General features: G+C 46.5%; 2 protein-coding genes across 2 annotated transcripts in view; one reads left to right on the top strand and one right to left on the bottom strand.

Moving 5' to 3' along the window:
* phactr3b (phosphatase and actin regulator 3b) overlaps positions 1-16090 on the top strand; it is a 26557-nt gene extending 10467 nt beyond the window's left edge. The window contains exons 2-13 of the mRNA XM_068742735.1: positions 1015-1167; positions 1255-1329; positions 1418-1558; positions 1740-1976; positions 2062-2269; positions 3035-3228; positions 3808-3961; positions 14111-14166; positions 15092-15153; positions 15340-15480; positions 15701-15777; positions 16001-16090. Coding sequence (XP_068598836.1) covers positions 1015-1167; positions 1255-1329; positions 1418-1558; positions 1740-1976; positions 2062-2269; positions 3035-3228; positions 3808-3961; positions 14111-14166; positions 15092-15153; positions 15340-15480; positions 15701-15777; positions 16001-16016 — 1514 coding nt within the window. The 3' untranslated portion in view covers positions 16017-16090. The remainder of the gene's footprint in view (positions 1-1014; positions 1168-1254; positions 1330-1417; positions 1559-1739; positions 1977-2061; positions 2270-3034; positions 3229-3807; positions 3962-14110; positions 14167-15091; positions 15154-15339; positions 15481-15700; positions 15778-16000) is intronic.
* Positions 16091-18587: 2497 nt separating this feature from the next.
* ppp1r3db (protein phosphatase 1, regulatory subunit 3Db) lies at positions 18588-19668 on the bottom strand. Its single transcript, XM_068742862.1, has 2 exons — positions 19657-19668; positions 18588-19474 (listed from the first exon to the last, which is right to left on the bottom strand). Exon 2 carries the CDS (start codon positions 19449-19451, stop codon positions 18588-18590), a length of 864 nt encoding a protein of 287 aa, XP_068598963.1. The 5' UTR covers positions 19452-19474; positions 19657-19668.
* Between the last annotated feature and the right edge of the window lie 2891 nt (positions 19669-22559).

Below are 22559 nucleotides of genomic sequence, written 5' to 3'. Positions count from 1 at the left end.
GGGGGCAGCAGCCTAAACAGGGAAACCCAGACTTCCCTTTCCCCGGCCACTTCCTCTAGCTCTTCCGGGGGGATCCCGAGGCGTTCCCAGGCCAGCCGAGAGACATTGTCTCTCCAGCGTGTCCTGGGTCTTCCCCGTGGTCTCCTCCCGGTGGGATGTGCCCTGAACACCTCACCAGGGAGGCGTTCAGGAGGCATCCTAAATAGGTGTCCGAGCCACCTCATCTGGCCCCTCTCAACGCGGAGAAGCAGCGGCTCTACTCCGAGCTCCGGATGACTGAGCTTCTCACCCTATCTCTAAGGGAGAGCCCAGCCACCCTACGGAGGAAGCTCATTTCAGCCGCTAGATGGATTATTTAAACCATTTGAAAAACACTGGAACCAAAGAACATTGATATATTATGTGAAAATTCCAAAGTCTTAAACACGGTACACACTCCTCCCTGATGTTTTCTTGAACCTGGCATAAAGGGGCAATAAAAAAAACAGCAGCAGGAACGTTCCGATCTGCCTGCAGCAGCCTTTAACATTTATTCCGTTCTGTTGCTCCTGTTACGTAACATCAAACTTCTGTAGAATCATGTGAGCCACCATAAAGCATGCTGTCTGGGATACTCAGCTGGGGGATTGCGGGGCTGCGGACGTCTGACCTCTTAGAAGAAGAAGAAGAAAACGCAGTTGTGCTGAAAGCTTCTTGTATTTACTCTCTGCGTCTCTCCAGAGGTCTTTTAAAAGCCCCCTATTGTCTGTGCATTGGAGCCAGGAAGAGCTGGCTGCCACGAAAACATGAGTCACACACTAACAATGCGATTCTATGTCCTCTCCCCGCCGCTCACTGCTCCTCCCAGATAGGACTTGAATGGACAAGACATGCTCTTGCGTGAAGATTTCAGCTTATTGATTTGCGACCTCCATCGGATCGGAGCCCTCATCGACGGCTGTGTTCGGGATGGATTTCATTTTGCCTGAAGGAGCCTGATTCGAAAAGGCAGCTGCTGGTTTTTGTGTGTTGTAGACGTGATGGACCAGCAGAGGGCGCTGCATTCAGGGTGCTTGGTCTCAGGGGTACGCACGCCTCCCGTCCGACGCAACAGCAAGCTCGCCAGCCTGGGACGCATCTTCAAGCCCTGGAAGTGGAGGAAAAAGAAAAACGACAAGCTGAAGCCGAGTGAGTGTTTGAAGATACTGACGCCTCACTTTGTTTTGTCCTGAGCGCAGTCAGCGGAACAGATTCATAAATGTTTGTGTCGTTTAGCTGCAGACAAGAAGGCAGCTGTACGACAGAAGAGAGATGACCTCGTCAGCAGGAACCCGGGGGAGACGGAAGCAGGTGCAGAATGAAGCATGCGCGCGCACACACACACACACACACACACGCCTCCAAGATGATCACATCCCGGTCCGATTCCTATGTGCAGAGTCTGATCTCGCTTGCGGGGGTGACAGCGGAGATGCAGACACACCGACTCACTCTGATGGGGAGGACAGGGACGAGGGGCCCGTGGCGCCGCTGGCCAGCACCAGTGAGGACCTGGGCAGCGATTTAGACGCTTCGACAGGTGATCTGTGTGATTTGTGTTGGAAATGTTCACAAAGTGCAAAACAGATCAATAAAGCGAACAAAAAAACAATGAATGAAATGCTTTATCCATCCGGTGATGGTTAGACAAGTTTGTGATTGACCACTAGGGGGAGCCAGACTCTTCCAAATCACCCCCCCTAACCAATGTTTATTTCTAGTTCAAGATATGACTGAAGACTCGAAGGCCATTGGAGATCCCGGGCAGAGTGAGGATGGAGAAGATGACAGCACCTCGATAAGCGACCCCAGCGACGAGCAGTCGCCGCCGGTGGGGAAGGTGGAGGCTCTCGAAGGGAAACAGGAAGCCGCAGCGGCCCAGCCTCCGAGACGGACCAGCATCTCTCCCCCACCCAACCGTCCAGTCAAGCTGCTCAGCAGACTGGGCAGCCTCGATGGTGAGTACATCAGGCGAACCACGACGGGACGTCCCGCCGTGTTTGCAGCCGCGAGATCTCAATGAGATGATCTTTCCTTCCCCAGGCGCTCCTCCGGTGCCAGTTAAGAAGTCCCCGGCCACCTTACCAAGGAACTTCACACTTCCCAAAGACCCTCACAGCTCCCTTTTTAGAGCCAGGATGTCCACACCTACCGGGTCCCCACATTTCAGGACACTACACCAACAGCTGCCCCCCAGCTGCATCATTGAGGAACTGCACCGTGCCCTGGCCACCAAACACAGACAAGACAGGTCAGATGCTTTAGGTGCAGCAAGACGTTTGACTTTTTGTTGTGCAAGTTTGTCTGTTAGCAGGTTTATTCAAAACCTACTTGATGAATTTTTATGAAATCGGACGGAGTTGAAGATTGGACACTGATGCAAAGAAAGAACCCGAGCATTTGTTAAAACCTTTGTCAGAGGTTGGCATCATGGATGGGAGCAGGTGATTCAATTTAGGTGAAACTTTGTGCACCTGAACAAGAAATGCTGACTGTTCCGTAACATGACCAAAGTTATAGATGGATCCAAGCTCGAGGCTTGTGTTCTCATGGGTCAGAAAAGTCAGGCATTGCATAGAAATGAGAAGGTTAATCTGAAGGATTAGCTAAACTAATGAGTGAATGAGACAGAATGAGGTCTGACGGTCCAACAGAAGACAGGAACTTTACCATTTTATTCCAATCATGAAATAAATAATCCAAAAAATATATGAAATTTGCATTCATTCAATCCCGTGCATAATTTGTAACATAAGGGATGCAGATTAATTTACAAAAGCAACTTGTTTTGTTCTGCCTTCCTGTTTTTAACATATTCCTGCTATTTTACATTATGTATTTTTTGTTTACAAATTGTATATTTCCTGTCTCACACAGAGAAGATCTTTTTTTTAAACTAAATCCAGCACTTTGGTTATTTCGAGTTAATTCTCGCCTTCCAGCCGGTGCTAGCTGAAGCCTCTTTGGGACCGTGGCGTTGCAATTGACAGGCTCGACTTGTGATGTGTGATCTCAGTTTCCAGGCGAAGGAGACGCGCTCGTCTCTGAAGCGCCGGCTGGACGGCCGTCTGTCCCGCACCACCTCCAGCACGGACAAGGAGGCCGACGGGGAGTGCGAGAGCAAGAAGGAGTCTGACGAGAACAAAGAGAACTGGCGTCTGAACGAATACTTGAATGATCAGGACAGCTGGAATGAGTCTGTGATCTCTGGTAGGTCTCCCTCCGCCTGTCGGCACTGATCTTCCTTTTACTGCACAAATCCCCAAAATCTGGACACCCTGCCATTAGAATAATGAAGCCACGCAATCCCTGCGGATATTTGTTTACATCAAGAGCATGGCAGACGTGACGTACCGCAGAGTTACTGGTGTTAAGTCCCAGCGGCCCGTCAGCATCTGTTCTGGTGGCCTAATTCTTGTCCATTCATGTGGGTCAATGGGGCTCAGCCATCTGTGGCATCCGCGAGTCGAAGGACAAAACAACCTTCAAAGAGCGTGGCGTTACGATGTACAGGATGGACGCGCATGCCAGATGATGTCACATCCAGAACCGAGGATATTTGGACCCAAATAATGATTATTTATGCCAAATGGGATGAATTTAGCTTTTGTCTGAAAAGTCTGATCGTATTGACCAAATGGAAGGGACATTTTTGTCTTCCTCTCTTAAGACTCAAGAATCAAATAAGTATGCAGATGATTATGCAAAGTGTTTTCTGTCATGATTAGTATAAGTTCAGCGGTTCAGCCAGACGTCGTCCCTGACTCTAGCTTTAACCGCCTTTAACAGGGACCCTACCGCGCAGGATGAGGAAGGAGCTGTTAGCCGTGAAGCTCCGGAACCGGCCCAGCAAGCAGGAATTGGAGGACCGCAACATCTTTCCCGTCCGCAGCGACCAGGAGCGTCAGGAAATCCGCCAACAGATCGAGACGAAGCTGGCCAAGTGAGTTTCCCCGTCTGGGACCACTTCAGCCTCCCATCCAGCACTTTGCTCCTCTCTATCAGCCCTCTTCTGCCCCATGTGTCTCATTACTTTTGTCTCTTTTCACTTTAGCCGTTACCAAATAATTGCTCAGTCCTTGAACATTGTCAAAAAGGTCTTCACTGTAGATGTCAGTTTGGATTTGGATAGTAAACCCACTTCAGCTGATTATTTTGGCCATTTTATTCAGAGTGCAGCTGCAGAGTCAGAACAGGTTTGATTTGTTTTTTCTTCATTGAACCTGCAGCCATTAAAATCAGAACAAGCTGAAAGATGCTAAAATGAGAATCTGTGTCTCACTATTGATATAAACATATTGCTTTGAGCGGCTAAAGTGTAATTCTAGTTTTTACTATGTTATTATTACGTATGTAACCTTGGGTAAAGCAGGATTCTGAGTGTCACAACAAAGGCTGCTGTGTTGCGCTCGGGTTCGTGGCTTGTCTGGATCAAGCGGTCTGATTTTTGGAACAGGTGCAGGAATGCACAGCACATAATCTTGTGTTATATAAAAGGCCATAGGTCACTGTTGTGGCAACTCTAATTAGGATTAACATTCAAATGAGGGGTTTTAGGAAGCAATGCAGGGCTGGGGTGTTCTGGTAGCGTTACGCAACGCACGTAATGGAATGCAGCCACAAACCCAAATGCATCGTCCGTGTTAATATACCGAAGCAACTGCAGCTTTCTGGCCAATGCCCGTGAAGCAGCTCTTTACATAGGATGAATGATGATGACGTTAACCTCACAGAGAGTTGAAGCTGCTTTCGTTGCAGTTTTTCCTCTCTTATTTTCCCTCGATTCATCGCTTTGTGACGACAAACAAATGCAAGTGTGGAAAAGTCGCACTTCACTTTGTGCCGGCGGTTGCAGAGTGCTTTAATTGGCGGCTGACCCGCTTTCACCTGCCTATTGGCTTTAAAACAGATGCTACTCCTCTCCTTTCTGGATTAAAATATAGCAATCGTCTGAGAGTCGTTTGAGGTATTGTTGCCTTGAATGGCTGGACGAGGCACAGTTTCAGCATCACCGGTAAAGAAACGGACAGAAACTGAGCAGTCACTCCGAGAAACATCTGATCACATGTTCGTCGGTTAACAACAACGGGCGTGTTTGCCTCGATATATCTGCAAAACCCGTACATTTATGCACTTCATAAACTAATTTCACTTCATAAACTCATCTGAAATGACATTTAAAAAATGCTTTTTGAAAGTAATATTTTCCTTTTGTTTGTATGCTGGAGAACATGATGGCTTCTTGTCCCATTTCACAAGCAGCTCTAATTCATAATTACAAGCACTCAGAGGGGGCATAATGTACCCCCCCCCCGCCACCAGTGTGACTAATTGATTTTTGCATCATGGTGAACAGCACACGCTGTTCCTCCACACTGGAAATCTACTTTTTGGAGTTGTCAACAAAATATAATGTTCCGTAACAGCGGGTCATGGTCTCTTATTTGTCTAATAGAACTAATGGAACTTGTTGCCTTCAAATGAATTTGATTGCAAGTCATATCGGTGGCAGTCCCAAAAATTGTAAAGGATAGACAATAAATCTCAATTTGATGATATCTAGAATTTAAATTTCAAACCTGGACCCACCTAATAATTTGATGAACTTTTAACAAAATGCAGTTATTACTTTAAAATACATTACAGTCTGGCATTGCCATCAGGGGGGGGGGGGGGTTGTTTCCTGCAGTTCGTAACAGCGGATGCTGTGAAATCGGATCATTTAATACCAAGAAATCCAACCAGCTGAAATCTGTCTTTCGTCATTTCGCGATGGGCTCCACCAAGAGGCACACAAAGTTTCCTTCATTGGGTTGATCACATGTTTTATTTCACTGGTTGCATTAATGATCTAGCCTCGTACGCTCCCACTCAAAGTGCATCAGACTGAGGTGTTGGAGTTTATTACAGGATATGTAGGGAGAGGACTGTTTCATTTTTCTTTTCCCATTTTGTGTCCAGGTTGGATGCTTTAATAAAATAACAGCTCTATTTCATCCCTGATGTTCCTGTAGGACGAGCGATTGAACAGGGTGAGCGTCCTTACATAACTTTTGCAGCACAAAGGTTGCCATTTGAGTCAGCGAGCTCCGGGGAGGTCGAACCCCTGCTTTGTCCTGGATGTGGTTCCAACGCGTACCGGTTACAGTCACAGGTCGGGGATAATAATTAGAGGGATGAAGCCTTGGCGCTGAGGAGAAAATAGAGCAGCGAGATGTCGATCAACTCTAATTAACTTACTGTAAGGCCTTTTGCTTTGTGACTTCACTGCGAGAGATGACTCATGCATTCAGACGGGCACATGCGCTCCTCTGATTCTGGCATTGCTCCTCTCCAATGTGCATTTTTTTTTTTATGCTACGCCCTCGCCAATGGCATTTCTCAGCTGCTCGTCAATCTGGACCGCCAAATCATCTCTGATGTACAGTATGTGCAGTTATTATAGCCCGAAGCCGTTCCAAACGTGTTCCATGTGACGGGGGGAACGTCACATGGACTTTTTGCACATGGACTTTTGCGGAATAGCAACGAGAACGAGCTGCACCACGAAGCCGAATGCCTTACGTCCTGGGTGCTATTGCATAACGGCAAGAGGAAGCGATCAATTCCGTGTCACAAGGGGTGGCTGTAGGACGCTGGGATGGGGGGGCGCTGCGTAAACAGAGTCCGATTAAGGGCAGAGGTCAGAGAAGCGGGTTTGTTGTGAAACAAGTTCCCTGCTGTTCATTCAGCTTGCTGGATGCTTGAGGTTGCATGACTGCAGTGAAGCAACAGTAAAGTATGTGAGGAATGTTAGATAGCAATTAATATTCAATCAGTGTTTTTCATTGGCAGAGCACAGAGGCTCAGGTATTCCTGCATTGCCAAAATAAAGAGAAGCTATTTATGATTTCTTATATAACTTTAGACGGAGGAGCACAAAAGCCCGACATTTCCTTTTAATTATATTAAACCCAAATTCCTATTAATAACCACATAAAGCTATAAAACGTCCGTGTGATGGGTCTGGTGCTGGAATACCGGAGTGGGAAAAACTGGGGGAGAGAATCCTCTATCCGTCCCTCAGTGAGAGCAGGATTCAACTCAACTATTAGCATTCCGGGATTCTAACTTCTCATCTCATTGTCGGAATATTCTGACTCACCAGATCTGAAATATTTATTGGATCGAGATCAGACTTTGATGTCTGTGTCTGATCCGATGAGGATTGTAGGCAGTAGCTGTGAAACTAACAGACAATCAACCACAGCAACTCCGGCAACCCCCCCCCCCCCCCCACCCACCCCGCACCCCCCTTGGAGGAGGCAGTGATCTTAATTACACCCTGTCTTAATAGCGACACGGTATAATTTTAGAGTCACAGCATTTCAAAGAATGTGTCATACCTAACAACAGGATCTCCCACACCTCCACACTAAGGGCTTCTTTTTTCTCCTTGCGGGCTAATTTAAGATGAGATGAGATCATTCTCAAGAGGAGCTGAGGACCCTGAAGCAGGAGCTTCCTGAATTGAGGAATCAGTGGATCCCTCCTAGTAGCAAAAGACAACAAATCCGATTAGCATTAGCCAACCGGTGCCAGCCTCCATTGGATGGAATGAGAAGTAAAGCGCTAACATCCCCCTCTAAGCATTCATCCTTCACCGACGATTGTCCAGGGACAATGAATTATACCGAATCTGTCGCGTTGAATAAGTCGTGCTCAATGGAAACCGAGCGGCGTCAGGGACACTGTGTTCCGCCCACGGAATTCAAGGCAGCGCTCGAACGCAACGGAGGGCCGTGGGTGGCGCAGGTGTTAGTACATACTCAGGAACAGAACAGTCTCCATCACAGACAAAGAACAATCATTTTCATGTTGACTCCATTGCATGGCAACAGCAAACGCAGCAGGCAACGTGGTGCCAAGTCATTCGCAACATGCGAACCAAAGGCGAGGTGGAAAACATTTCGCATTGTCATCATTATTCATAATCTGCGCCCAAGTGCAGCAAAGGAAGATCAAATTGGACAGCTTTGAATTAGAGTGCCCTGAAATAGTGGAACAAGGTATTGGAACAATATGGGGATATAGACTTGTAGACAAAGAGAGGAATTTAATACATTAACTGTGGGTTTATCCGGGTTCACGCCCACTCCTTCCATCTGTTACTGCTCTGCTGTTCTGTCTCTGAAGAGATTGAAATTAAAATAACACCAACCCATCTGGATGGAGTAAGAACATAGTTTGAAATGGCTTTTAAATAGATATACGGCATTGAATAATGCTGCCTTCTATGCGCCACTAATATACCATAATGAGTGCGTTGCATGGAGAATTGATTTGCAGTTCTTATCTGCAGCACTCTGCTGAAGAATGCAGCGCCGTGGGCCGGTCCACAATAGCAGATGGGAAACCTCTGTTTCTAAATTTAGCTCTGTTTGACCAAATGTTGCAGTGTCGGGCATAATAGATCGCCTCTCCCTCCTCGCTCCCCGCGACTACAGAGACTGTGTTGTCCTCCAACTATTCCCAATCCGATTGAAACATCCTCACTTTTGCTGCAGGACAACCTTCCCTGCAATGGTCTTCATCTCCATGTTTGTCCTCATTCTCAGCTCGTAACCGTAGTTACGTATGTAAAGACGGCTCCGGTTATGTATTTGATGAGCTTCAGTAAGAGTCGAGGTGATGCCCACAGAAACGACTAGCTCACATTTTCAGATGTTCGACGTAGCTTCGTCACGCGATTGCTCTGTGGGTGACAAGTAAAGGAAGCACGAGCGCCACAAAAGGATACGTGGATGTTTGGATTTGCATTTTTTCAATGACTGCACACATTTGAAGTTTAGTTTCACTGACAATTTGGAGGCAGAGCCGCTCTGAAGGCAAAAATAGCCACAGTTTGTAGGCACACTGACAAAAGCAGGGTGGCAAAGTGTGACAAATATCAAGAAACTTGCTAAAGCACACATGCCGCTGGCTGGAGTAGCTTTTCAACATGGGCCTTGTTGCATAAATGTGAGGGCAATTCTCCAAATAAGCTCCCAAAGTCACATTTGCCTGAATGTTGGGACACTATTCTGAATATAGCCACACAAGAATAAAAAGCAAATGGTGTAAAAATAAAAGAGTGTAAAAATCCTCCAACCGAGCGAATAACGAGACCTAACTGTCCTCACGCCAGCCGCGTGTGGGTGGGCACAGCCAAAAGACTCTTCAGCTCCGTCCCCTCACAGAGGAATGAGCTGTCGGTCCGTTCAGCTCGCGTGCCGGCATCAACTCGATGGACTCCGGTCCAGCGTTCCGCTAATGTGGAAAACTCCTGGAGTTTTACAAGGCAGGTAACGACCGGATCAGGAAGGAGAGGAAGGAAGACGCACAGCAGCGACGGTGGAAATAACAGGAGGCCAATTAGCATTCGCCACGGTCAAGCCGGGGGAACCAATAATTGGATATTTGTAGCACGTAAACTAATTTCTGCTGACTCCAGACAGATCAGCTGACCGCAGTTGTCCTGCCAGACAACTATGAATAACTTGCATTGGCCACAAGGCAGCTGATTGCAAGTTAGCGATATCAGAAGAGAGAAGAAAGGGAGGGAGGCTGAGGCTTATTGGCCGTTCCTCAAAAGAACTGTCTGCTCATGCGCCACCTACTCCTGATCTTTAATTGTCTTTAATTGCAAATTGGCAGCCTCGCTTCTGTACTGAAGTACTGAATTCTCTTCTAGCTATGCTCATTTTTTTAATGAATAGATTAATTCGTTTTGTTTCCAACATCTACATTAGTCTGATAAAAATCCGTTTGGAATGTGGTATCGGTCTTTTTCGCAACAGAAACGGAAGGTCGGTGCTGTAGCCGAGAACATCGTCAACAGACGGTTGAAACGTGAGCAGTGTTCAGCTACTGTTGCACCTGAGGAACGCTTCTCGGATCTCTTTTTATGACTTTGTGGTGCGAAGAATCACAGCTCGGCACCAGTCCAATTTCAGGGCTGGATGTGGCAGATATTGCGGAGCAGTTGGAGAGGCGTGGAGCCGGCTGGCACGCCCTGTACATATATGGCACAAAGCAAAATTGTCAAATTAGACGTTGTCAACGCTGTAGACCTTCCCTGTCCCACATGCGGTAATTAATTCTACACAATGGCTTTTTTTCTGCCTGCAGATCTATTTGTGCGTACCCTATAATTGAAATGTCAGAAGTCTCAAAGTCCCTGAACCCACGCACTGCAGACTGGCTATTTGTTTCTGTATTCTAACCTCTTGCCAATTTAGGGTCAGATCGCTATCAGGGTCGCGACTTGTGACTAATTTTGTTAGCTTTTCTCCCGCTGCTACATTTTTGGGGCTATAAATAAACAGTTGTGGCAGGTTGTGCATTTGTTCACCCAGTGTGGCCGTCGTCCATCTCTAGCATTGATTCTGGCTTCCCAGTTAAACGTAAGAGTTCATTATGCCAACAGGGTCAGAAATGGATTTTGGACTATCTGTTGTGCGGATTAATGGATGCACATTATTTTAGAGGAATCAGTCTTTGTCTATTTATTCTATATCCGACATCCATTTCCACCACTTTGATATATATATATATATATTAAACTTTTAGGAAATTATCACTTGAATGTAATGGATTGTGATGTCAGTTATTGTACATGTGTTTGTAGTCGCGTGTCGTTGACCTGTTTCACCGTGAACCGATGAGGTGTCACTTTTTTGGGTCGACATACACAGCCTACTGTTTGTGTTTTAATAACCATCCTACATAGAATCGTTGGCTAAAGAGATAACAGAAAATAAATACTCATTATGTACTTTGTTTTTAAGTAAAATTATTGCATGCAGATAGGTTGTCAGATCTGTGTTGGTCTGTGCTTGGACACAAATAACGGCTAATGCTGACCCAACCACATTGTTTTTCCTTATCATCCCCTCGATATAGTCGGCTCCCCCGTTTTCCAATGTCTGACTGAAGATTTCATCATTGTTTAGTTTAGTCCAGTGCTTGCAAAACAACACTGTCATCAGTCCCCAGTGTACTTTGTGTTTTGTGCCAATTATACTTTTCATAGCATATTAAAGTTTTAGATTCAAATTGTGAACCATTGTAAACAAGTTAAATGTTAACGTGTTAGCATCATTATCGTGACCCTGTTCTCGCATCATAGTTAGGATGTTAACCATTGTAAAAAAAAATGTTTTATAATCATTTTAGCAGTGTCATCTGGTAAACTACTGTTAAAAAAAAGATTCCTGTAATTATTCCCACCAATTCGCCCCCAACTGGCCCCCTCTGCACCCCTTGTCCCCCAAGCCGTCCTGGGCTCGATCAGACTTCACATCCGACCTGTCCCGGGGCTCTGTCACAGGGGAATGGGCGAGGAATTACGACATACCTCGTTGGGCAGTAGCAGGCCGCCACCCGGCCTGTGGCGCCTGACTCATACCATTCTGCTCCACTTTTCATGGCCTGACATTCCCATCAGCCCTTGCTCTTGCAGGGAGGTCATTGCTTTGACGTGCTGGCGAGTTCCCCAACAAGCGAGGAACTTTTACCTCTCATCAAGAAGAGTGGGTGAGTGCTTGTGAAGCCCAAATTACTGCAGGGGCTGTGACTCAGTCCCAGAAGGCAGAAATAAAAAAGAGGTTTTCACACTCTGGCTTTTTATTTCTTCTTTTTTTGGGGGTATTTGAGTTTCGTCTTTGCATTAAATCCAATCCAAATTTACATTTAAAAGTGTGAAATGCATGTGACGCATCCCTTCTAGGTTAAAGAAAGCGGTGGATCCGATTTGCTCTCTGATCTCAGGCGTAGGCCAATGACCCGGTTCCATTTAACACGCCGACTCCCCTCAGCTTCCAATATCACCATTTCTGTTGTTATGTCCTGCAAGCGGTCAGCGGTCCCAATTACATGTGAAGTTGCCACAGGACTGGAGGCTTATTTTAGATCTGTGATCCATTATTTCTAGGGACGGGGACAATCGTTTCGGCTGCTTAAAGGTTTTCCATGATTTTATCTTTGATGGAGTCTCCGCCCCGCTGATTTGAAGTCAAGTAGAAATTGGGTTACTATGTCAAAAAAACAGAGGGGTTTTGCAGTTACGTCATCGGAAGAGCATTAAAAAATCACAACTGTGAAGCCAGCCCAGCAGCTCTTAGGATGTACAGCATGTAACCGGAACACTCCCGATCCAAACGTCGGATCATATTACAAAAGGTCAGAGTTTGACTCTTGTGACTGACCTGCAATAAAGGCTACCCTCTTTCCTGAGCCTTTTTATCGGAGGTCAGGGTCGCCCGCAAATCTTCCAAATCGAGTCAGTTTAAATGTCGTTTTGGCACTGCATGCTTTCATCAAGGACAGAAGCAGAGGTAGAGGATAGTTCGATTCGACGTTCAGCAGATTAAACACGGATGAAAAGGATTTTTAGATAAACCTAAAAAACAGCTTTGATTGATATGCATTTTGATACGCATGTGAGCATTGGATTAAAACATTTTGAATTCTAGTCTGTTGTTGTCTGAAGGGCTGACGCATTTATGGAGTGCAGAACAACATCTGATGGCGTTTTCTGCCTGCCCGGTCTGTCGAGCGCCGTCCCTGCTGCCCGGTGTGAATCATCCATCTCCCAACAGTTGGGATTGTGAAAACATTGTGGCGCTGACCTCTTTCTGGTGGCTTATAAAAATGGATTTTGTCATAAGAATGGCAGGAGAATCGTGACTGATCTTCATTTGAACCGCTTCGGTCATTCTGCGATCAGCACCACGTGAGCGTGGGATCAGGTGGAGTTCGAATGAGGCTGAAGTTTATTCCTTTGGGCGGTAAAAGAGAATCGGGGGTTGCTTTTTAAATCCATAAATGGTGTTTTCAATGTTAAAAACTGATATTTTTTCCTGACTTCATTCTGGATCAGATCCAGAAGACATTTTTCATGATATTGCATTTGGACTCCTTCATGACTGTGATACTTGGTGAGTGAATTGAATGCATATTTTATAAGATATGATTTAAAGCCTCCATTATAAGTAAATGGGAAAATCCAGATTTTATTTGTATCCAGGCGGGTATCCGACTCGCTCTCTAAATTTAAGGGGATCTAAGTTAGCCCAAACCCATCTTCAGATTTGTTTTGCATCAAGATCCATCCTGCAGCTTTTCCGTAATCCTGCTAACAGACAGACAAACAAAACCTCCTTGGCGGAGGCAAAAAAAATATGGCACCAATATTTGGGTGAAAATGACTTCTGTAAGAGCTCCATTGCTGGGGCACTGTGATTGGCCTACTGTCATGTTGGAGGCGGGACATGTCAGGCCCCAGAATGGGTGGGAACCTGAGGTCATAAAGAGGCCGAATACTGTCCTAATCGATGCTGATGGCGGACACACTGATTAGTGATTAGTGTCACCTGAGATGTTTTTGCCCTGTTTGTTTCCATGTGCTGATTAATTCAAGAGGATCAATAAAGGTTAATAAGTTGTTATTTCCAGCACAAAACAACATTTACCAGATAAACATGGTGGTTTTTTGTTTATTCCCTTGAGTGCGCAGAAATGAATAAAGAGGATGACATGAAACGCGAGGTTATTCAGGTTTACCTGGTCGCACAGGTGTTTTTCAGGGACAACGCTGGTGCGTGCGCGGGCGTGTTTGTGTGCACGCGCCGGGGGGGATCTCCTCCTCAGCCCCTCCCCTCCTCGTTGGAGTTGTTCATCTCGTAAAAGGCTGCGCTCAGTCCTCGCGCCGCAGCTCAGCGCGCACGACTCCAGGAGCGCAAGCCGCTTGTTTCCTCTCTTATCCGGCTCTGATGCGATAAACGAGGGGCAAAACTTTACCCCGCCCCCCGATGCCGAGCCTTAAATGTTAAAATACCAAAAATCATTTGCTCTGTGGGCTCCAGCCGGGACGCGCTCTTTGCGTTTTGGATGTGCAGATCTCGGCGCTCTGCAACGCCGATTCAATCATCTGAGGAGCAACGAGGAGTGAAAGGACTGAAAAGACTTTATTCCAAGAAGAAGAAGAGGAGAAAGAAAAGGGTCGAGGAGAGAAAGCCCGACCGGGCAGGAGTAACATGGTCCAGAATATAATTCTGGTGTTCTTCCGCAGGAGACTGAGCCAGAGGCCGGCCGTGGAGGAGTTGGAGAGCCGCAACATTTTAAAGCGTGAGTTTAAATGTTTGTTTGTTTGTTTGTTTTATTACGTTTTGTATTTTATGCTTTTATCATGAAAAGAACCCAACCGTCTCAAGTTTACATACTTCGGTTTAATAAAATAACTTTAGACTGTTGAGATGTTCAAAACATTCACTGTTTGTTGTTGTTTATTTATTATTTATCTAAAAATCGATCATAGGAAGAAAAACAATTAAAAAAAATTACAACTCTGAGGATTTCCTTTATCTGACTTTATTGTTCAGTTAAAACCAAATCAAGACATTCTTTTGACATTTGGAACTTTTGCTTGACTTGTTTCTGTCATTCTAAATCAATTATATCATAATTATAATTATTTCAATGCTAATTATCAGTACAATTCAGCTTTTTAATGGAAGAAGAATCCGCAAAAACAGACATTTGCTTAATAATAATATTTCCACAGAGTCAGCCAAATAATGAACAGACTGTAGTCCTCGGTTTACTTATATTTAAACCGTGAATGAATTTACTCCCCTGTGAAGAAGACACTGTTTTATTCAGAGGAAGAGGAGGAGGTGTCAGATCGTAGCACTTCAGACTGTGAAAACAGCTGCGCAGTCCGGATAGCACGGGCCCAATGATGAAACGGCCTTGTGAGATTTGTAGTGGACCCCTGGATGAGATGGGCCACCTGTGGCCCCCCCCCCCCCCCCCCCCCCTAGCAGCTGACCCCGTCTCCACCTGCTCGGGAACATGTGTTCGAACGAAACACATGCACCAACTAGCATTCCCCCCCCCCCCCCAGATCAACCAGATCAGCTCAGTCATCCTGCTCATTCCTCTGTTTAGAGATTTGACCTCGCTCATTGTGGCATTCCAGTCTCTGTGATTAAATTCCTTTTTGCTTATTATTATAATTACAATTTTTACTTTTTTTTTTGCATGTCAACAGAAAGAAATGACCAGACGGAACAGGAGGAGAGGAGGGAAATCAAACAACGGCTGAACAGAAAGGTGGGCGGAGGCATTTGACTCCATTTTCATCCACTTAATCCCAAATTTGGGGCGATGCCCCGGAGCTGTCAAGCTGCCAAAATAGAACCTTAATACACAACCTGCTGTGTGTGGTTTTTTTTGTATATTAAGCCTCCCTCGTCGCTCTCTTTGATGATTAAATTCTCGGGTATGTTTATTTTCCAGCTGAACCAGCGACCGACGGTGGACGAATTGCGGGACAGAAAGATCCTGATTCGTTTTAGCGACTATGTGGAGGTGGCCAAAGCTCAGGACTACGACAGGAGAGCTGACAAACCTTGGACCAGACTGTCGGCTGCTGACAAGGTAGCTAAAAACCTGCGTTAATAGTGCAAGAACGGCCGTTTTGAGTGGCGTTTTGGAATATAACCGTCTGACAGACTTTGACTGAAAGCGGCGTTACCAATCTCGGACCTTGAGGTGGTCATCGGAGCCGTCCTACCTTTTTGAAACGAAACCCGCTGAAGATGATTTGATCCCCTTGGACGTGTTGGCGCTCACGCTCGCTGTGGCTTTCCTTCCGCAGGCGGCGATACGTAAGGAGTTGAACGAGTTCAAGAGCAACGAGATGGAGGTTCATTCTTCCAGCAAGCATTTGACGAGGTCAGTTTGAACTCGTGCTCCGCTGTGCTTGTTTCTGCCTGCTTTGTCGCCGGCGACGCCCGAGAGGGTCGGTGTGACATTATCCAGCGATTTCACATCCGTGAATTTTGGGGAGAGGCCATTGGCTGCTCCTGAAAGCGCCGTCCATTGAAGGACGAAGCCCCTCAGACGACGTGAACATTTTAACCTACTCTCACGTTTCCCCCTCTTCTCCACTCGGCAGGTTCCACCGGCCTTAGCAACGTTTCTTCTGTGAAGAGTTGCTGATATCCGGTTCTGTCAGGGAAGACCTTCCCCCCCCCCCCCCCCCCCCGGAGTCCTCCAGTGTCCCCGGCTCACAGTCGGCGGGTGTCCTGGTGTCTGTGTCCAGCGAACTTCGGAGGCTATGTCTCCAGGAAGGGGAGCTGCCGGGACGCAGGCAGCGAGCGGAGGAACCCGACCTGAACCCTTCGCCTCACCTTGTCCGAGCAGCAGAAGAATCGAGGCCGTGAATTCGCGGTAGACGAGCAGAGAGACTCTTTTGTAAACAGACTCTTTTGAACGACATCCTTTTTTATGCCAAAAAGGGGGGGGGGGGGGGGGTGTGCATGTGACTGAAGTGACCAATCCCGTTCCAGTATCAGTAGTCACATCCCCGGGCCGTCTGAGTCTCAGCGATTCAGTTGATGTTTCGTATCGAAGGAAACGTTGCTGAACATAAAAGACAAAAGTCCCTTTGTATACACTATTTATTGTCTGCACAATACAGGTTTTTAATTTTTACCGGAGGCTTCCTTTTTGTCTGGTGCACGGCGTGACGTCTGCGTGTCATTCCCATCGCCGTGGCGTCGTAGAAATGTGTGATGTTTCTCACAAAGGCCCGTTCTGAGGCGAACATATCGCCGATTCCACGCTGGGAATCGTTTCTAATCAATTTTATGTGACGACTTATCTCTTTTAGAAAGCGCTCGGCTGTAGAGGTTCACTTTCATTTGATCAAGCAAGCCTTCGGTTCTGCTTCTTCTCATGAAACCGTCTCCGTGGGTCACGTTCCGATCGCTGGCGCCGCTGGTTCGAAGCTTTCCTCTGACATCAGCATGTATGCCACGTGAGTCACAGCCTCCCTCCTGGCACGGCTCGACAAACAAATGGCTGCTCCTGTTTAAATCGCTCTCGGCTCTCTACAGCAAAAAGGAATGTGCGACAGCTGAGAGCAGCCAATATAGCGTCCGGTCCAGAACCGACCGCTAACCTGGAGCAAAGGGGAGACCCCGATTCACGAGCGTCCCTAAAACAGACGAGGGAAAGTGTGTTAATTTCTCTGAAATAATATTAGGAAATACTCCTGTAGATCCTGATTGCCTTGGTGGTTTCGGTCCCTTCTTTGTTTCCTGCTCCAACAAGAGTCTACTCTACCAGTCTCACAGAACTGGAGAAGCCTCTTTGGTCCAGTTGATTCTTCATGACAACGTCACTGTCACTCAACCGGGCCGGTTATCTTTAAGCCTCTACAAATGGATATTATAAGCGACGCTGCTTTTTTAAAATTCTCTTCCAGTCACAGGCGATGTTTCAGTGACGCAACACTGGGATCCTGAATCATGCGTCTTTTTTTTTTTACATTTAAATCCCATCTCAGGCAGTCGATGAAGCAGACGTCACCACTGAGCGTCAGGCCGGCTCCAAATATGACGGCCCCTTACATAACCACCGGCTAAATGAGCTCAAGGGTCCCAAATAAAGGCACAGTGTTGCAAGGCAACGTGGAGGCATGTCGGTGAAGAACCGTCGAACCCAGGGAGGCTCTGTTTCTGGTCCAACTGCAGAAGGGTCAGAAGAACCTGAGGCCATTTGTATAGTTCATTGTTCTAAACATGCCTCACCTCAAATCATCTGCCAGTGGAATAAGTTGTCTGTGAATGCAGTGGTGACAAATGACCTCCAGAGGCCAAATACAAATATACAAAAAAAAAACAAAAAGCGGTGTGACAGGACGTTGCCTGTCACCTCAATTGATTCTAAAAGGTGATCAATAGCAGAATTATCAGGGATGAGTGATGAAATGAGCGCCAAAATGACAGTAATAACAAGAGATCTCTATCATGCTGCCATTAAAGACCTCTGTTAAAATAACAGTGCTGAAGTTCAGATGGTGCATTTAGCAGAACTTAAATAGGGGGGTGACCAAATAAAATTTGGATCAATCTCAGGTAAGGGAATAGATAATAGATAATGTTGAAGTTGAGTTATTCTGACATTTGCACATTATCTCCCATTTTATTTTTATTAGTATTAGTCGTACTAGAGTATTTTACCAATGGTGTTTAATATTTAAGATATTACTGCTTCTTCTACCACTAGTGCTGAACACGTCTGAGCAGCAGCGCCATCTGGTGTCCGATGGGCGTAACGACCGACTGCTTTAAGCTACAGTGTTCCTGCTGATGAATGAAAGGTGTTAAAGCAATAATAATCAAGCAACAATGTGTACTTTACAGCAAACCAGCCCTTTTGGAGCTGAAATATATTTTATTCCTGTGTTAAAATTGACCTAAAATCATTATGAAAATTGTATTTAACGACCTATTTAAAGATTATCAGCCTTTAACCAGCCACTTTACGTGCTGTGGTTGATGGATCCTGGAACCAGGCTTGACACGGTAAAGTAACGAGCGATCAGATGGCTGCCATGCCATCATGTTAAAAGCCTGTCACGCATTTGTATATATTTACACTGCACCAATTCCACCAAGTAAAAGGGAATAAAGCTACCAAGCCGCATTCTGCTCGGCGCCCCCCCCACATCTCTCATTGCACCCCTGACGTGATATTCAGGTGAAGTGCAGCATGCTGTCCTCGCACTCCCTCGGCACCGTCACCTTGTAGCTGTGGCAGGACAGTTTGTAATTGCGTCCATCGTTGTTGTCCCAATAAGAAGTCCCTTTGACACGGTAGCAGATTGCAAATTCCAGCACGGCCCCTGGCTGCAAAATGAAGGGTGGCACGGGCAGTCGAAATCTAAAGGCATCCGTTTCCGGCGCGTCGCCATATCCGCTCGACGCCCAGGATGCTGCGGTCTCCGAGAGAGTCCTCCAGTTGGTGAAAGAGTAGCGCACTGCGATTTCTTTCTCATAAGCCAAATTAAGTACTTGAACAGCACCCGTAATGCCCAGCTCTGAACACGCAACCTGCTCCAGACACACCTTCCGAGCCCGTAGGCGCTCCAGGAAGTGCGGCTGAGCTCCCATATTCTCAGGGAAACAAGGTTTGAAGTAAGGCAGCGACAATTCCAAAGACTTCCCAAAAGCCATTTCGGAGCTCATGAGCAGTCTGAACATGACATGCTGGGGTATCAGGGGGTGCTCTCCTGCTCTGAAGACCTTAACTTCCTCTAACTCCAGGCCCAGGGAGTCCACAAATCGGACCTGCATGCTCCTCAGGCCCTTCTTCCTCTCTGCGGACTCAGGAAGCGACTGAGCTCGCCTCCTCACGATCGTCTTGGTTGGGGGTTCGCCGGGCGAGTTGTGCTTCAGGTTGAGTTCCATCACCGAAGGAGCTCTCGGGCCTGGAGGGCGAATCTGGACCGGATCTTTGGGAGGTTGACACTTGGGATCGTAGATGTCCCGCAGACGTATGGAGGCGATTCTCTTCTCGTCCGGTCCTTTCCGCCGACATTCCTCACAAGACCCAGCCATTGTTTTGCTGCATTAATTGCACCCTGAGAGACAAAGAAGCCAAATGAACATCCCAAATCAGTCACGCCTTCGACACGCACACAAAATATCCTGTCCCAGCGTGTCTACTCGTCAGAGTTGCACTTATTTGCCATCAGCCAAATGCATTAAAATATAAAAGCTGCAAATGCTGCTGCACGTGAAAGACGACGAGGAAGGCCCAAACCTTTTAGCAGCAGAGACGTCTCCCGTTCTGTGGTCAAACCGGCCGATTGACCCCGTTCACCGCCTGCAGGGAAAGCTGCTACAAATCCAACTGCCTTCCTCTGCCAGAGAATTCCGGGGACGCTCTTGGAAAACCAATGCAAAAACAAAACAAACGAAAAAGAATGAAGTTGCTGTCAGCCACCAGCAGGAGATGATCCAACAAGTTTGTGTTCGCAGCCATCGACGAAACGGCGAAACCAAACCGTTATAAACGTGTCTCTCTCTCGTTCTCTTTGAGATGAACCCTTGACATATAACATGAGACACTAACCGGGGACGGGAGGTGTGGAGGGAATATTTATAGCAGGTAGCGGTGTGCCTCGGTCTCTGACGAGGCCTCGCTGGCTGCTTTATACTCACTGAGGTGAAAACGGTGAGGAACTTTCTTGCTTACGACGGTGATCTCGTCTACCCAAATGATTTACGGTGATGATGATGATGATGATGAATATATTTATTAGATAGAATGTTAGTACAGTACAGTACAAGTACAAGTACAGTCACACAGTAGCATGTATTACAGTACAAGTACAGTGAAACATCCTGTCTAAGAGGAGCATTTCAAAAAAGCCCTTGCAGTCTTGTTTCTATTGAAAGTCCTAAACACTCAAGCCGGTAACTAGGTAACTAGGACCGGGTGACCTGCAGGGGAACCAGCGCTTTAAGTGCTGCATGTTGATGACCTGATGAAGAGCAGGTGAGCTGGATCATGCTGCAGGTGTAGGTGAGTGGAACAGGCGACAGGCAGACACTCAGATCGCGGGTTCTCTGGTTTCCTCCCACCACTAACTGGTTACAGTAACTTGCCCATTGTCTGTCATGAACTGGCGGCATGTCCAGGGTGTAGACAGCCTCTCGCCCGTTGACGGCTGGGATAGGCTCCAGCACGATCCAACGACCCGGTAACGGACAAAGCAGATCGGGAAAGGAACGGGTGAATGTTTATTTAACAGAGACATTGCAGCAGAGTTAGCAAATAGCTCGTTTACATTTTACATTCCCTGAGCAGGTAAACAAGATAGAAAAAGCAGGTCAGTGCGCAGAAACAAACAACAAGCAGAACAAAGTAGAGATTCAACAGAATGACAAAGTTTCAACTGCAGTAAACTCCAAAATCAATTAACCAACACAACTTGTATAAAAAATAAAACAGTATAGGAAGGAAGGAAGGAACAGTATAGGAACAGGAAGAAAACATAGGTAATAGGTAAACACAAATAACGATGCATCTGCTGCCCAAACAAAGTGCAGGATCCTTCAGGATGTTTCCCTGAGCAGGAACCAACATTGCAAAATGGGCTCTTCGGTTTGTGTTGACAAACTTCTGACGCCTTTAACACCAATTTAAGTCGTTTTTTTTTTTTTTTTTTTTTTTTAACTGTGCAATATTGTCAGCCCCACTGATGTCGCCAGGAAGGGAATACCACTTCCCAACCCAATCCTTTATGAATGTTTCTTTGTCCAATAAAAAAATACAAGGCAGTGGAGGTGAACTTACAACAAGACGCCAGAAGGGGGTGCTGCAGGGACAAGAGGACTCGGTATAAGTCATGTCTCAAGAAGTGTTTTCAGCTGAGTCACTGCTAGTGTGTGTGTGTGTGTGTGTTTACCTAACAAATATTATTCTAAAATGTAAATTATAATAAAGACAGAAAGCCCCCCTCCCCTCATGCTCCTGCGGGGGGGGGGGGGGGGGGGGGGGGGGGGGCACGGTTGCAGCATCAGGACCCAGGAGGATGATGAAGGAAGGAGGAAGAGTCAGGTCACCTTGTTAACACGCAGAGAGGTCTGTATGGAGCATCAATCTCACACGCACGTGCTAACTATAGTCTAGTTTATGATGAATACTAATTTAATACCAAAGTAAAAGTACTGTGTATTGTACTGTGGACTGTAGATGAAGATGCCAAAGCCAAAGCCAGGCAGTACGGTGGCTCGGCGGGCCCAAATCTCATTGTAGAGCCAAGTGCATACCAGCCTACCTACCGTTCCCTGGAGGATTGGATAAAGGCAGAGAACAAATTTCAGCCAAAGAGATTCTTCTTCTTCTATTGAAACCCGCCTGAATGAGAGCATCGTTTTAATGAATGCCGCCCAACATCCAAAAGGCCTCTTCAAAGCCTTTAGAGAGAAGCTCTGGTGGGATCCTGTGATTCAGGCCTAATTACAGAGTTTGGTCTCATCAGCCGCGCTGCCAGCTGAGCTTCTATGTGGTCGACGAGGGAACAAGGGCTGATGATGATGGTTGTAACCATGGATGACAACCCATCATGTGATATTAAGACACGCTGGAAAGGCAAACGTGAATCCTTTGATGATGAAAAACTGTTTCCTGCGTTGGAGAACAAATTAAATGCTCTTTATAGAATGAATCTGCGTTACATTTTCCACATCCACGCAGGTGGAGGGGGAATTCTGGTGGCGGTCCAGGCCAGCAGGATGTCCACCTCCCTTCAGCACTGGAGCGTTCCTGGAATTCTGCCTTTTTAAAAATGACTGGGAGCCATCTTGGGAATTTTGTGACGTTCTGCTCCTCTGGTCAGGCAAAGAAAACCAGGAGGCCAGACGAGTCAGGCTTGTGCCCAAATAATATTAATATAAAATGGAGACAGTTCCTAAGGAAATTAGAAGCTGCAGAGAACATCCTGCACTGTCAATGCAATAAACAGTGTCCCGTCAGCGGAACAGAGATCCAGCTGTCAGAGCCCGGGGCGATGGCAGATGAGAGAGGGAAGCGAAAAGTGGAAAAAAGGATTCACATGTTAATAAAAGGAGGAAATAACTGAAAGAATAATTTGGCATTTATGGAACATTTTCTTATTTATTTCTCACTGAGGTTTAAATGAAAAGATCGATAACTGT

The sequence above is a fragment of the Brachionichthys hirsutus genome, chromosome 8, assembly GCF_040956055.1.
Source record: "Brachionichthys hirsutus isolate HB-005 chromosome 8, CSIRO-AGI_Bhir_v1, whole genome shotgun sequence".
In the NCBI taxonomy this organism is placed as follows: domain Eukaryota; kingdom Metazoa; phylum Chordata; class Actinopteri; order Lophiiformes; family Brachionichthyidae; genus Brachionichthys; species Brachionichthys hirsutus.
Note: the sequence above shows the minus strand (reverse complement) of the source record. Positions and strands in the feature narration are given on the sequence as shown.

What these genes read in the sequence shown, in the direction of transcription:
- ppp1r3db (XM_068742862.1), bottom strand. Translation starts at nt 19,451, where the DNA reads ATGGCTGGGTCTTGTGAGGAATGTCGGCGGAAAGGACCGGACGAGAAG.